Source organism: Neopelma chrysocephalum, unplaced genomic scaffold, assembly GCF_003984885.1.
Source record: "Neopelma chrysocephalum unplaced genomic scaffold, ASM398488v2 Primary Assembly neopelma1_121, whole genome shotgun sequence".
NCBI classification, from domain to species: domain Eukaryota; kingdom Metazoa; phylum Chordata; class Aves; order Passeriformes; family Pipridae; genus Neopelma; species Neopelma chrysocephalum.
In genome coordinates this window covers 2,100,660-2,115,597 of record NW_020897783.1, presented here as the reverse complement: position 1 = coordinate 2,115,597, position 14,938 = coordinate 2,100,660, and the positions used below count along the sequence as shown (strand labels likewise).

Sequence of the window (14,938 nt, the reverse complement as noted above, 5' to 3'; positions counted from 1 at the left end):
GCTTCAGATGGAGCTTCTGGCAGCTGAGTAATGCTGCTGTCCAATCCCTAATGAAGCCACTACAGAAAGAAAACTCAGCAGGGAACTAATGTACCCTGTGGGATAATGGACATATTATCACCCTCACATCAGTAAGTGAATTGCACTTAGGACATTCTTGCCAAATCCCTTCACCAAGGTCATGCAAGTTGTGGTGAGACATTTTGGTTGTGAGGAGGAGAGGAGCCTGTAACTGGTAGCTCAAAAAAAATCGGTTTTATTTTCTGGGAGTTGTCAACATGGTTAAATTAGAATTCCAGTCAATAAGTGTTGGATGCTAGTTACATTCCTATGCCCAACTATTGTGTAGTAAGACTCTATTCAGTGTTAAAGTCAGGTATAAAATAGGGAATTAAGAGCCAGCCATGATGGGATAGGCAGCATTTTGTTTGAAATTATCCTCCCTCCCTTCCAACCGCTTTATTAACCTCAGTTTGTGTTTGAGACTTCCTTTCCTGGCTTCTGCCACCTGCATTTTGTCACCAAGTCATCAGTTATGATCTGTGAAAATCACTTTGGATAGCTCATTACACAGGTACACCCTCATAGGTACAAATATTTCATTTCTCTACGCTGAGAGTAGTGTTCAATAAAAAGATCATTCATGTTTGGATGTGTATTTTCTAGATAGACTTAAAATACCTGACAGACCCACTCAAAGCACTTTCTTTAAAAAAAAATTCTGGACTGCAACTAAGGCTGTTACAAGCGCCTTTTGACTTTAAAGGCTCAAACTTGCCTAATGCTTCAACCAATATCTGATTCTTTTGTCATTTTGTATTTCACTTTTGAAGATATGTGGGATCATATCACCTGGGATGACCTCTTTTTTCTGACTTAAATAATAAATATATAATACTGCTTTATTAAGGTTACTGTCTTAAGTGTTCCCCAAATGGAATAATTATTTAAAAGTCACCTCTCTTGAAAACATACACTGTGGAAGGAACTGTACTAAAATTACAGTAGTTCTTGCAGGTGATTACTTAGATTCTTCACAGTCAAAGTATAAAACTGTCTGTGAGCATCCACACTAGAAATTCTGATTAGACATCAGAAACTTGTATCAGTTAAACTTTTGATTGCATGTTTCTTAGGGAAGTTATTCCTGGTCACACTGAAAAATTTATCCAAGGAAAATAGTAGTACATGCCTTTTAATGCTGAAAAATATGTTTGGGTATCTTTATAAAGTACTTAGATTTGAAAAGATTTGTGAATATGTGTCATCTTTGGGTATCTAAATACAAACAATGTCCTGTGAAGTACAGATACAAACTTTTATCTCTAGACCTCACAAACATGTTTTTAATGACATTATTTACAATACAGTTTAGGGGTTTTTAGACAGCTTTATGAGAAGCATCTGTGTTGATTTTGAAACAGGAGTGATTTAATTTCTAGAAAATCTGAACTCTATATTTTTAGTATTCAACTTATTTTGTATATTTGCAGTTCATGAGGTTCTTAAACTTCATACTGATGTTGAGAGTGGAGTCACACTGGGTTTAATCATTTATATCTGGTCTTCATAGACATAATTGCAGAAGCCATAGCCCAGGTCCTAAACCATCAAAGTTTACCTCATACATGGGTGTGTATTTTAAGGACAGTGGTCTTATGGTTTATGGAGGCTGAAGTCTTTCCATTTCTAGAGAGATAGTCATTACCCAAACAGCATCCAATGAAATGATATTCACTGCCAACCATATGCAGCTCTTGATCACAATCAACTGTGGGCAAGTGTTTCCATCTGTTCTTAGAAAACATTTTCCTTAGGTAGATGTTTTATTTCATGGGAGGCTCAGTGTTCCCATTTCAAAATCTGACTCAATTTTCACCTGGTTTTGGAGGCATTTATGTTCTTTAGTGCACCCTGGAGTGTATCTTCAGAGATCTCAGAAAATGAGAAGTACCAATGCAATTGCACTACACATGCTTGGCTCAAACTCCAATTTTCAAGTGCCCAGTAGGAAACACTGCATGAATGAATCTGCTGCAGAATGCTTTGCCTGGTGCAATCTTTTTCAGCAACTAGCAGAGAGCTCAGCAAAGTCTTTGAGTCGGGGTTGTATCTGGGTCATCTTTTTTAGTAGCCACCAGTAGACACGTCTTACATGAAGTTGTCTTACTTTCTCCTGGTGAGAAAGCTGTGTTGCAGCTCTTACAATTCTTGCTGTCTTTGATATGTCTTTTCTAGTTTTCTTTTTAGGGTGGCACAGCCATCATTTTGTTAATGTTCAACTAGTTCACAGCAAGTTGCAGTAAGGGAATATTCTGGTGAACATCTATTTATTATTTCTTTGAACAGCAGGTACACAGTCTTTTGAGTCTCAGAATCTTAAATGTGATACTGATTTAAGCTTCAGTGTGTCTGATAATTCATACACAGTAAATAGAGTGTTTATATTTTTAAAACTTAATTCCACTGTTAAGATACTTTACTTGTGCTTGTAAACTAATAGAATATTTATATATTTTATTTTCAGGAATCTGAGAGTCTGTGTGACAAGCTGCTCTTAAGACAAAGGATGAACTTGTTGTCCCAGATGTCTGCTACACCAATAGACTGCTTGTTTAAGGTTAATAACTTTTATGGTAAAATACGTACCTATGTATTGTGTTTATATCCTTCCCTTTCTGCAATTTTCTGGAAGGTTATGAAGTGTTAATTACATTAGTACTGCTAAATGTGCTTTAGTAGATGCTAAAAGTGTCTTTTAGGTCTAGTACATTTCTGTGCCAAAACTTAATACAATCTAACTTAATATAATCTTAGGGATTTCAGCACATTACATGAAATATGGAAGCAAATAAGGATGAAATGCTACTGCTGCTGGTATTGTTTGGCCCATTTAATGCACAGATGTGATATTAGTGTCTGGTTGTCTCTCACAGCTTTTGGTGCTGTGAAATTGAAAGAGTTTTCTGAAATAATTTAAATGTGGTCACCTGACAACTACTCCCTATTGTATGTTAATCTCATACTGTCATTCTGAAAGAATTTTGCCTCTACAAGGACACAAAGCAGGGATTCTAATTATATATGTTCACAGCTTATGGCTAGAGACTTAGTAATTTTATAGAAATGTTTTTGCACAGAGGGAGCTCAATTTCATGATTGAGTCTAAAGAGAACAATGGGAATTGTTTTAATTTTTTATAGAAAGTGAAGTAAGCCAAGAACAGATTCTTTTTAATACTGAGTGCCCATTAGGGGGTTTTGTGCTGTGACATTGTTCATTTCTGCTTTCTGATGCTTGAATACGTCTTTTATAATGGGTTCCTTTCATTTTGTGCTTCAGTAAATTACTCTTGTTTTTTTCCTTAAAAGGAGGCCTTTTGTATTGGTTCCTCATTCTCTTTTTTCTGTTTTTTTTTGGTAGCATATTGCTTCAGGTAACCAGGAGGAAGTGGAGCGATTGCTAAGTCAAGGTGACAGTGATAAGGACACTGTACAGAAAATGTGCCACCCGCTCTGTTACTGTGACAAATGCGAGAGGCTGGTTTCTGGGTGAGCACTCTTCATCTCCACAAATACACTGTGTAAAAGACTTTATCTTTCCTTCAGAAAGTAAGCTGCTTTTGGTTAAAGAGGAATTTGGTAGCACTTCAGGATGGAGTAGAGAGAGTGTGCCTGTGTGGTTTGAAGTAGCAGAGGAAATATTAGATTACAGAATACCTTGGAACCCACCAGTTCTGTGATGGAGGCTCTGTGTCCTTTGCTAAATGTGCTGTTTCATCTCTTGAACCACACTTACACATCTTGGGCAAAACCACATCTCTTAAAGAAATGTAAAGATCTCTATAGAATAACTTGTCCATGTGAAAGGATAAAAAGTTCCAGAATCAGTTTTTTGTCGGCCTTGGCCATTTTTCTCTTTCTCTCTCCTCACCACTGCCACATGGGTAACTGGGCTGCTTCCAAACCATTGTGTTTTCCAGGAAACTGAATGATCCCTCCATTATCACTCCTTTTTCCCGGGATGACCGGGGATACACACCACTTCACATAGCTGCTATTTGTGGTGAGTGGTGTTGGTTTTCCTCACCGGTGTTTACTATTCCTTATGTTTCTTTATGTCAGTGTGTTTTCCAACTTTACAATTAAAATTGGAATATTGCATTAAATTGGTTTTTTTCCTTCTTTTCTGCTGAAACTGTTATCTGGGCACAGACTGAAGTTATTGTGTATTCTTTTAAGCTCAGTTTCTTATGGCTAATTTATTCTTTATTTGCTGGCTGTTTACTTTTGCTGTAGTGGTTACCACAGAAGTGCTTTCTTCAGCTCTGAAAAAAGTATAAATGTGAAATCAGAAACCAGTGTTGTTTTAAAGAACTAGCAGATTGAGAAATGAATCTTTTCTCTCTCCTGCAGCTGGCTATGCATGGTCGATCTGTAACGTCTGGATTTTAATGTTCATTATATTATTGATCTTTTATTAAAAGATGTATTATTTTCTTAGTGGGTGTTTTTTTATAAATAATTTCCTCTATTATTATTATATTGAATCCCAATATTTTGTTACTCATAGGGTAAAAATATAGCTTGTTTTTGGCTAGAGGTTCTTGAGTAATCTGCAACAAAAAAACCCAAATACCAGGGAAGTGAATATACAGTCTATAGAAACATAGTATGCAGAAATGCAGGATATTTTGGTTTATAGTTCCTGCTTGAATTTGAAAAGTAACAATGTTCTTTTGCAAAGTTTACTTATTTTTTTTAATGTCTCCTTGTTTTCCAAGGGCAAACATCACTAGTGGATTTACTGGTAGCCAAAGGAGCCATTGTCAATGCTACAGATTACCACGGTTCTACTCCACTTCACCTTGCCTGTCAGAAGGGATATCAAAATGTTACAGTAAGCACCAACACCTAACTAAATAATAAATATATAACTCTTACTGAGCTGTTTTACTGTTACTGTCATTTAGGTCTTCTCAGAAGGTTTTACCAGAACTGTGTAGTGTCAGAATTGAGGATCTTTTATCATTGTAGTTTGCAAGATATTTTATTTTTTCCTTTTACTGTAAGGTTTTCAGCCATTGGTAATAACCACACAATTGACAGCTGTGCATGCCTGATAATTCATCCATTTTATTAATACAAATGTCCAACACATGGTACAAATGGAGAGCTCTTGATTGAGACAGAAGAACCATTGCAGTCACTGGAATGAGCAAAATGACTTCACATTGTGTTTAGGATGGACTGTGCAACTACAGTAATTATTGTCTACTTGAATTTTGCATATGTGATAGTCTTCAATTAGCATCCTGTAAATTAAGCTGTGTCTTCACTCGCATAGGCTCTTAAAATATAATAGTATATGTGTTGCAGTGTTTGCTGCAGTAGAGAATTCATTTTTTTCAATGGTAATTCTGAAGATGTAAGAAGTGGCTTTTATTTGGTTCTCAGGGTGGGGCACAAACAGTACTGCAGTGCCAAGAGGGTGGTGTCTGAAACAGGAGGCACAGTGGTTCATGAAGTGCTTCATCATGCTAGAACCCTGAAGGAATCTGCAGAGCAATAATTGTTTGCCCATTAATTTTTTAGTTACTTAAATGTCTACTTCTGTTTTCCTTTTAAGCTGCTCTTATTGCACTATAAGGGAAGTACTGATGTTCAGGACAATAATGGAAATACTCCACTTCATTTAGCCTGCACTTACGGTCATGAGGATGTAAGTAATTGTTTGGTAACAAACTAAATGGACATTCTAATGGAATGGAATTAAACTGTGATGCAAATTTGCACTAAACTTACATATTTCAAAAGTAAATAAAAAGATTTGGAGGCTAAACTATTTAATGCTCTAAATCAGGACTTTATTTGGTCGCTCATAGCAATTTTTATTATGAATTCACATTAAAGATAGTACAGTGCAAATTTAGTTGAGTTATTTAACTCTTTATTTAATGACACTGAACCATTTAAGCCTCCTCTTTAGGCAGTGAATTATATGAGCAGCGATGAAAAAAGCTTTTTGGAATAGTACATGTTATCTGAATTGAGAGACAACACCATAATTTATTGATAGCTTTCCTTTTCTTTCCAGTGTGTCAAAGCTTTAGTCTACTATGATGTGCATTCCTGCAGACTAGACATTGGCAATGAGAAGGGAGACACTCCTCTCCATATTGCTGCTCGCTGGGGCTATCAAGGGATCATAGAAGTGCTTTTGCAAAATGGGGCAAATCCAGAAATTCAAAACCGGATGAAGGAGACTTCCCTACAGTGTGCATTAAATTCCAAGGTATTCCTCTTTATCTTAGAGCCTGAATCCTGCCTGATGCAAAGCCACAGGGTGTAGATGCTCACCTGCTAATAGAGTTTTGCCATTAAAGTGAAAATGTGTGTTTCACTTGGAAGAAGAAAGGTCACATTTTAACTGTAGTAGCAGGAATACAGTCTGTGGGATAGAACATGAACTTGTAAATGGGTACTTTTAATCTGCTCAGTCATAATCTGTTACTAATATTAGGTTGTCGCCTAACTTGTGTTTCAGTCAGTGGATTCTTATTCAAGTGGAGTTACACTGATTTTCTTTAATATTTTTGTGCAGATTTTGTCATTGATGGAATTAAACTATCTAACATTTGAAAGAGGACAAAGTGCTTCTGAGGTAACAACCAAAGCAAGTTGCTAAATTTTTTTTTGCCTGTTCTTAACCTCCTTAATTTGATATATAACTTTGTTTTTTCCAACCATAAGTCACCACTTAGGTCTCCTCAGCTCTCAACAGAAACTTTCAGCAGAGGATCATCTGTCTCAAGCCTGTCGTCAGCATCAACTGATATAAGGCAAGAAGAAGTAAAAAACAATTATAAAGAGGTAAGACTGAGGTGTAAGTTTTGACAATAAGCAAAGTGAAGGAAGCTAGAAGAGTGATATTTTGCCATAGTTTTAAGCTGCTTCTTCAGGAATAGCCTTCTGTCTGGTTTGGAAAATTACATGCTGCTGACCTCAGGGGCTTCTCATCTCAGTACCTGAGCACTTATTTTTGTATGGTATCAACTGATCTGTTGGTTATTTCTGGGGAAAAATTGAAAGCACATTTGGAGTAATTGTTCAGATTTACTGAAGTTAACTGTGTAATTGGAGAAGTTGTTCAGGTTTACAAAAGTACAGTGCCCCAAGGACCTGACTGTCCTTTCCAGGAAACAGATGCTATTGTTAGCTTACAAAATCTGTCAGGGAAAAGAGACTAGTACAGGCATGCTGGCAAACAACAAAATGGAATGTTAAAACAAGCTTTCAAAATAGGCATGGGAATCAATTTTGCAACAAGTGAAGAATACAGACTATATATTAAATATCTTGCATGTATGTGTTTGCTGATTTTGCTCTGTCCACACCAACCAAGATGCCATCCTCTGAATCTTTTCATGTGGGACCTCAGGTCCATATTTCCCATTTATCCCCTCCTAAGACAGTCATATCACCACTCATTCTGTTGCTTCTCTTTATTTTTTCCATAGTCCTCCTATGCAGTTTTTTCCAGATTGACCTCCTTGGTATGTTTGTTTCTCTTCATGTCACCTCTACATTCAGATTCTTTCTTTCCTGCTATTAAAAGGCTCTTCTCTAGCCAAAAGCTTCCGTTTGCTAAAAACATTGAAGAAACACAAAGATGTAAATTTTGGCTGGACAATATTACTTCCCACTCTATGAGAGGCTCAATGTAGGAATGTACCTCCCTGTTTGTACAGAGTCAATGACTTTAAGTAGATAGACTGAAGATTTATTTTTCATTGAAGGAACAAATTTATGACACCCAAGAGCTAAGACTGTAGTTCAAACCAGGGAAAAAGATTACAAGCAGCTTACACCTGAGGTCCTTGGGGTTAATGACCTTCTCCTGTAATCCAGCTTTAGTTCATTCTGTTTGCCAAGTTTCACATGGGCTCACTGCTCTTATTCTTAGTAACCAAAGAGACAAGAGCCTGATCCTGGGAGAGCTCCATGAAGAGAATGCCACTGGAAGTAATGGAAAGCTGATATGGTCAGTTTTCCAGATTTCAAGGTTCACACCAGGTTTTAAGGGGATCCAGTTAGACCTTTGTTATCAATACTGAATTAAACTATTCACTTAAATGAGCCAGTCATGGTGGTTTGCTTATGACTTTTCTAGAGAGAGTAAAAGAGCCAGGACTGTAAACTGGGACTTGCTCTGTTGGAACTAATAAGTCCTTGCACAATTTCTGTTCAGCAGCTGAAAAACTGGGCATTCAAGTGAATTGTAGTAGATTTGTTTCATCTATTTTTACATTTAAAGGAGGAATGAGAAAACAAACTGGAAAGATGGGGAAATGAATGTAGCAGACAGTTTGCCCTAAGTACTCTTAATAAATTATCTATAAGCTGCATAACAGATGTTGTACCACTGCTGGGACCTGAGGCAGTTTTTAGAACTGTAAGGAAGTTGTTATTTCTGGAAAGAAATTATCAGAGCTTCTGGGTCACTGGCTGTTACTCTTTGGCATCTTGTATGTGATAAAACTGACTCCTGAAAAGTCTTTATTCTTCATAACCCTGTATGTTATGGGAAAATTTATGGGAGGCACAGATCTCCCTAGTATATATAGTCCATTTTAGATTGGGATTCAGCTCACCCACCTTCAGATGTCTGAAAGATGGTTTCAGACATCTATTTTCCCTCCTTAGACAGTGGAAAGAAATTGGTACCTCCAGAGAGGAATTAACCTCAGACATGCTTAGTTTGACCTGAATTGCAGTCAAGTGTTCTTTGTCAACTGCATTCTGTTCTGTAGGTACCAGAGGGGGAGTTTAAATGACTGGCTTAGATTTAGACATTCAAAGGTAGGAAAGGAAAATCAAGGAATCGTAGATTCTGCCTTAAGTGGCTGGTGCATGATTTCAAGGACTTTCATCTTTCATCCTGTATTAGAAAGATAGTAATAAAATTAAACCCCACAGCTTTCCTAAAAGGAGATAAAAATGGAGAAACTTCATCTAGCCTCTGATCTTTGAGCTGTTTGTGTCCTGTTTGAGCTGTTTGTGTCTGAGATCAGACCAGTCAAACACAAACTTCAGCCTCATTCTTCCTTGTTTGCCTTACCAGACACCTCTGTCACACTCAGCAAGGTGGTCATTTCTAGATAAAGATTGAAATGTGACTGTAGCTGTCACTCTGTGGCATCTTCCACTTGAAAGATGTTTCTTAATATTGAAACAACTTCGTTTGCACAGCAGCATCTTTGGTGATTGTAGCAGAGTGCTGGAATAATTTGCTATAATGCTGAAACAGACTTTCACAAAGCTTATTAAATGATTCTTCAACAGTCTGCAGGGTCTGGGTGAGCTACCCAGTGACAGGACTAATGGACTCTCCCTGCCCTCTTGCTGGCACCTGTCCCATTGCTATCAAGTCAGATCTGCACTCCCTCATGTGAGAGTAGGCAGTCAGAGCAGTGGGCAGACAAGTGCATCTCCTTGTCCTGCTTTCACAAGCAGTCCAAGGGCTCAGGGGAATGGCAGCAGTGCACTGCAGAGCACCTTCCATCTCTTCTTCCCTCATGTGTCTCTTCTGCCCCTGCCGGGCTCCTGAGCAGGAGAGGACCTTCCCCAAGCAGCCCTACTCAGGCATTGTCTGCCTTGAGCATACACATATTTAATTGATTTAATGCTGGTCCCCTGCAACAAATCCCTGAGTTGGAGACCTGGCTTTTGCTAATGCACACCCTTTGATATTTATATCTTTTCAGATTTTAAGTAAGAAAACAAATTTCATACTTACAAGTCAAGTTAGGTTTGTACATGTTTAGTTTTTAGCACAGGAATAAACCAGCAATCTGCACACGTGAAGGGAATAATTGGAAAGAATCTTTTTCAGCCTTAACTGTTGTTTCTCAAATAGCACAATAAAACCTGCCATCCTTTGTGCTTCTGGTAGCTTATAGTAGGTCAGCAAGAGTCCAAACGAGTATTAGTGTTTATTAGGGTAGAAATTTGTCTTGACTAGGGGTTTTTAATGTTAGGTTCACTGCAGAAATGTGTGGGGCAGCTGCTGCTGAAGCAGCATAATAATATATATCAGCTTACATGGCTTTGTTTATGTGTGGGTCGCATATCCTCAATTTACATAAGTACTGTTTATCTTTAACTAAGCAAGTCAGAGATCATCAAATTGCCACAGGCCTTGTACAGCTTTTGTATTTCATAAAGGAAGAAGGTTTTTCCTTTAAAACTTTATCAATAAATATGAAATGGGCCAGCAGTAATCCTACTACATGAGCTTAGGAGGTTAGCAAAGGACACAGGATTTTCTGTGTACTGCTTAATATCAATACTAACAAAACAAATAAATTATTTTCTTCATACATAGGTGGAAAAACTCCTGAGAGCAGTTGCTGATGGAGATCTGGAAATGGTGAGTCTTAGCATGGCTGTTGAATATTATTGAATTCCAATTTGTCTCATTCCAATTGAGGAAGCTATTTGTATATAATATCAAGTGAAGAATGCTTTGGGTAATACCTTCCTTCAGCAACAACAGATCAAATTCAGCTCATTTTCCAGAAAAAAAAATTCATTCCATGTCCCCAAATTATTTTAGCTACAGTGCCCTAAGGCTCATTATTTTGACATTTCCATGACCTCTTGCACTAAAGAAATTACTTTAAATTGAATAATTTCTTTGTGAAAGCCTGTCATTTAAAAATGTATGTATAGTCACCTTAGGAGATGTAAATAACTTGGGGAAGAACAACACTCAGGGCAGTCATGCTGAAAAGAAATACTGTGGGAAAGATCAATTTGTCTGCTTGCAGGTGCTCGAGGTGCTCTGTCAAATGCCATTGTAGATGGGGGTGTGGTGCATTGCAGGGCACTAATGAGATATGTGTGCTGAGGTCAGTGTTGGACTGGATATGCAGTCAAACAAAACAAAAGAAAAGGCAGAAAGATGAGCTTTCAGGTAAACCTAATTTTGACAGCAAATCCAATAGAAAATGTTATTCCCAGTTGCTTGTTTCTGTGCCAGTTCTGGATATTGAATGTTGGGATTTACAGTTTGTGTTTGACTTAGGAAGCATTCCAGTAATACAGTCTCTTTAGATCCACAAATGCTTTTTGATTCCTAAATTTCCAGGTTCTCTAATGCTTTAAATGTTACCTACTCTTTATGGTATGTTTACTGCCTGTAATAATGGTGGATAGGTACTGTAAATGAGAAATGGCCTCTTATTTTGTTTGTTGGGGTCTGTCTCCACAGGAACAGACCCAGCAGCAGGGTCATAAGTGTTGTAGGTTTTTGCTGTGACATCCAATTGAGCTTTGCAAGGGGAGGCATTAAAAGAAGTGCTATGAAACTGGAAGATTAAAAAAAAAATATTACGATGTGATTGTTCAGGAAGCCAGAAAACAACCTTTGTCATCACCACAGAGCCTGCAAACTTGAAAAGCAAGCATGCTTTGGATTGGAGAATGGTTTGGGTTGGAAGGGACCTTAAAGATGATCTTGTTCCAACCCCCTGCTGTAGGCAGGGACCTGTGGCTCTGTCAGTGAAGTGTGGTGCAGAAGTGGTGGATCCTGCTTAACATGAATGTTTAGTCTTTCCTTCTCAGTGATTGATTTGGTGGTCAGGTGTGCACCGTGGCTCCATAGTGATGGGTGAACTGTTCAACTTTCCACAGAGATACTTAGATTTAAATAAAAAAGCCCCTTTTATTATTAGGGTGGGATAACAGTAGAACAGATCTGGGAAGTTACAGAGCCTCTTCTGTTGGAAGTGTCTGAGCAGAGATTGCTCAAACTTCTGTCAATGATATTAGGGAAGAATTGACATTGTCTCAGCACAGATACTGGATTCAGTGCTCTTCTGAAATTCCTTCTACCCAGCATATCCAGTGGATGGGATATGTGCAAATCCACCACAAAAAAATAAAAGACAAATATCTTGTCTAAAATAAACCTTGTGGAGCAGCTCAAAGGCTGGCATACAGGGTACAGAGCCCCAGAATGCTCAGCTGAGCATTCCAGGGAGGTGTTCCTCTGCAATGGAAAGGATGTTTCAGATGACAAATTACCTGGCAAATGGAAATTATGGACAACTTCCTGAGGTGGTTCAGTGTGTGCCTGCTTAAAAGTACAGTTAATATTTTGGCAAAAAAACCCTTTAAACAAACTAAGAGCTATTCCACTGTAGTTATACAGAGGTGTGCATGGGAGTTCAAAGTTCAGATTTTTGTGAGTCACTGGTATCAGTATGTTGAGGGCTGGGTATTGAATAGTGAGAGCAGCAGTATTGGGAGGGTCTTGGTCAGTGTGCAGGGAAAGGGGGAGGTGAAGTGACAGCACTATTTATTTTAGAAGTAGTAAAGCTTCGCTGAGCTGGCCTTCCATGAAGGGGCAAGCTTGAGAGAAGATTATTTTTTACTCCAGAAGACAACGTGGAATTTGCAGGGAAAGCAATATTCTCTGTGGAAAAAGATCCTTTTTCTATCTCAATTTTGTTGTCATTCAGAATCAAGTATTTGGCTCTTACTGGTTGTCCTAGGATTTGTTCTAGCTGCATGTATTTAATTGTATAGATTGTTAATGTGTTGGAGCACAACCTGCTGACAAGTGTGAGAGTAAATAGAGTGGGAGGAACCTGCAGGAAATTCCGTTGTCCCCATTCTCTTCTTGACTATGAACTGTAGAGCTCTTGGCTTGGCCCAGGTCTGTGACACCAAGCCCAGCCCACAACTCCAGCAAAGACGCCTCTGTCTCAGCTCCAGCAGGAAGGGGTTCCTCAGTTTTGCTGCCACTGTTCAGTGGGGAGGCAAAGGGCCAATCTTCCTTCACGGTAACAAGGCAATGATACATCTTTTCACAGCTCTCTTAAAAGCTGCTAAAAAAAAAAAAAAGAGTAAAAGGAAAACCCTTCACAAGATGACATGCTTCACACCCACTCTGTAATCCTGTAACTTGCTGTGTCTGGGAACTTCCCAGAGGATCTGCAGGAGCTCTGGGAGATCTCACCAAAACACAGGAGTGCCCTGGTCTTTTTTGTGCTGTGATGTTAGTCCTTGGCATGCACCTAGGCAAAGTGACTGCTGATGGACTGTCCCTTGCATTATGAGACCAATTTAATTCCCAATTTCTGTCTTGAGTTCCTGGAACATTTGTCCCATTGAGCTTACAAACTCAGAATGATACACTAGGTAGGTGTCAGGCTTAACATTGCTGGGTGGTGTAATAATGGAGACTTAATACAGTCACTGCTAATTCTGAGATGTCTTTAGTGAATAGTAGATTAATCCATTTCAAGGTAAAAATGTATTTCATAAACAGCTTTTTTTTTTTGCCTAAAATGTAATGTAAAATTAACATGCAGTAACCATCACCATTTGCAAATTGGATTTGAGTCTCTGAGTCCTGAGATTGTCTTCACTGAAGGGCCTCTCCCTCAAACATGAGGCATCATACATGGAGGAAAAAGTGTCCAGCTCCTGGGAATTGACAGACCTAAGAAAAGTCAATGCCCCTGCAAAGTTTTGGGTGTCAGTTAAATGTCGTCATCCTTGTCGTTTCTTATGTTCTTTAAAGCAAAAGATGAAACAAAATTCATGTTGATATGAGATGGCACAAATCATCTGAGCTAAAAGGATTTGGAGGGTTTGGGAATGGGTGAACACCAAAATTGTGATTAGGCAGCAGGAAGTCATTTATAATTCACTTCACTGCTGTACTTGGAGAACTTTCTAACTGCTTTGTCAACACTAACATTTGATTTAATTTGGCCTGTGGGCAGCTGGTGCCAGGAGGTGGCTGTATATCTCCCTGAGAGATTCACAAGTGTATGTTTGTGAAATCTTACTTGTCTACATATGCAGATTTATTAGGACATGGAATCTTTGGACTCTATAAAGAAGGACTTGCTTTTTATGCCAGGTACGTTATCTCTTGGAATGGGTGGAAGAAGACTTGGAAGATGAGGATGACACAGCCACTACATCAAAACCAGAATTCTGCCATCCATTATGCCAGTGCTCAAAATGTGGGCCAGCACAAAAGGTTGGAATATTCATTCAGTAAAAAGAGTAATTTACATTCTTTTAATGTAAGTTTTAGCTCCAGGGAAGTAGCATTCCTATGGCCCAGCACCTCTGTATCTCTGTTTAAAAAGGGACAGATCTTCACAGTTCATCTGATGTCATGAAATTGTTCCTTTTTTTTATTGCACTGTTGAAAATCTTGGATACAGGAACAGTATTCAAAGACTTGCTCAATACCTAATGGAGTGAGAAAGCTTAACAGTTTGCTTTTAGAATATGTAGGCAACTTTGAATAATAATACTTTTCTAAGCCTCTGGTTCTTTTTTGTAGTTTACATTGACAACTGTCACACTACTTATCTTAGTAATCAGTTTAGCAAGGAATACCTGCTAATCCTGTAATCAATGTAATGCTGATAAAGTCTTTTTTTAATTGCATGACATCTTTCCTACAGGCTACATCTAAAACCTCTTCAGAGATTAAATATAATTACAAAGACTTTGTTTTCAGTTGCAAAGACTTCCTTCCCTCTTGTTTATCATGGACTGTAGAAGAGAATCAGGCTTTACAATACACTCTTTTCTTTCCTTTTTTTTTTACACGAGGAATGATCCCAGTTTCTTGGAAATAGAAAACCAGTTACTTGCTTCACATTCACAGTGTGCTTTAGTCTCTGGTAACGGGTGTCCATGTGCCCTCAGTACAGAGATCATGTGCTAAAGATGCCAGAGCTCGAGACCATAAAGCTCATCTTATTGCTAACAGGGGAAGGAATGGCATCTGCTGTGGAATTTACTTGCCTGCTGAATGAGAAGAAGGAACTTGTTAACTAATCTGAACCCCTGTGTTAGGCAGCACACACTGCAAAGCACACTGAGGACCGGCAGAATGACTG

General features: G+C 38.4%; 1 protein-coding gene across 5 annotated transcripts in view; it reads left to right on the top strand.

Annotated features, from left to right (window-relative positions):
• ANKRD27 (ankyrin repeat domain 27) overlaps positions 1–14,938 on the top strand; it is a 54,059-nt gene that overhangs the window by 30,225 nt on the left and 8,896 nt on the right. For all 5 annotated transcript variants that reach the window (XM_027697655.1, XM_027697653.1, XM_027697654.1 and 2 more), the window contains exons 13-22: positions 2,528–2,620; positions 3,424–3,551; positions 3,983–4,065; positions 4,784–4,899; positions 5,629–5,721; positions 6,097–6,294; positions 6,604–6,663; positions 6,753–6,872; positions 10,387–10,431; positions 13,939–14,061. In XM_027697655.1, coding sequence (XP_027553456.1) covers positions 2,528–2,620; positions 3,424–3,551; positions 3,983–4,065; positions 4,784–4,899; positions 5,629–5,721; positions 6,097–6,294; positions 6,604–6,663; positions 6,753–6,872; positions 10,387–10,431; positions 13,939–14,061 — 1,059 coding nt within the window. The remainder of the gene's footprint in view (positions 1–2,527; positions 2,621–3,423; positions 3,552–3,982; positions 4,066–4,783; positions 4,900–5,628; positions 5,722–6,096; positions 6,295–6,603; positions 6,664–6,752; positions 6,873–10,386; positions 10,432–13,938; positions 14,062–14,938) is intronic.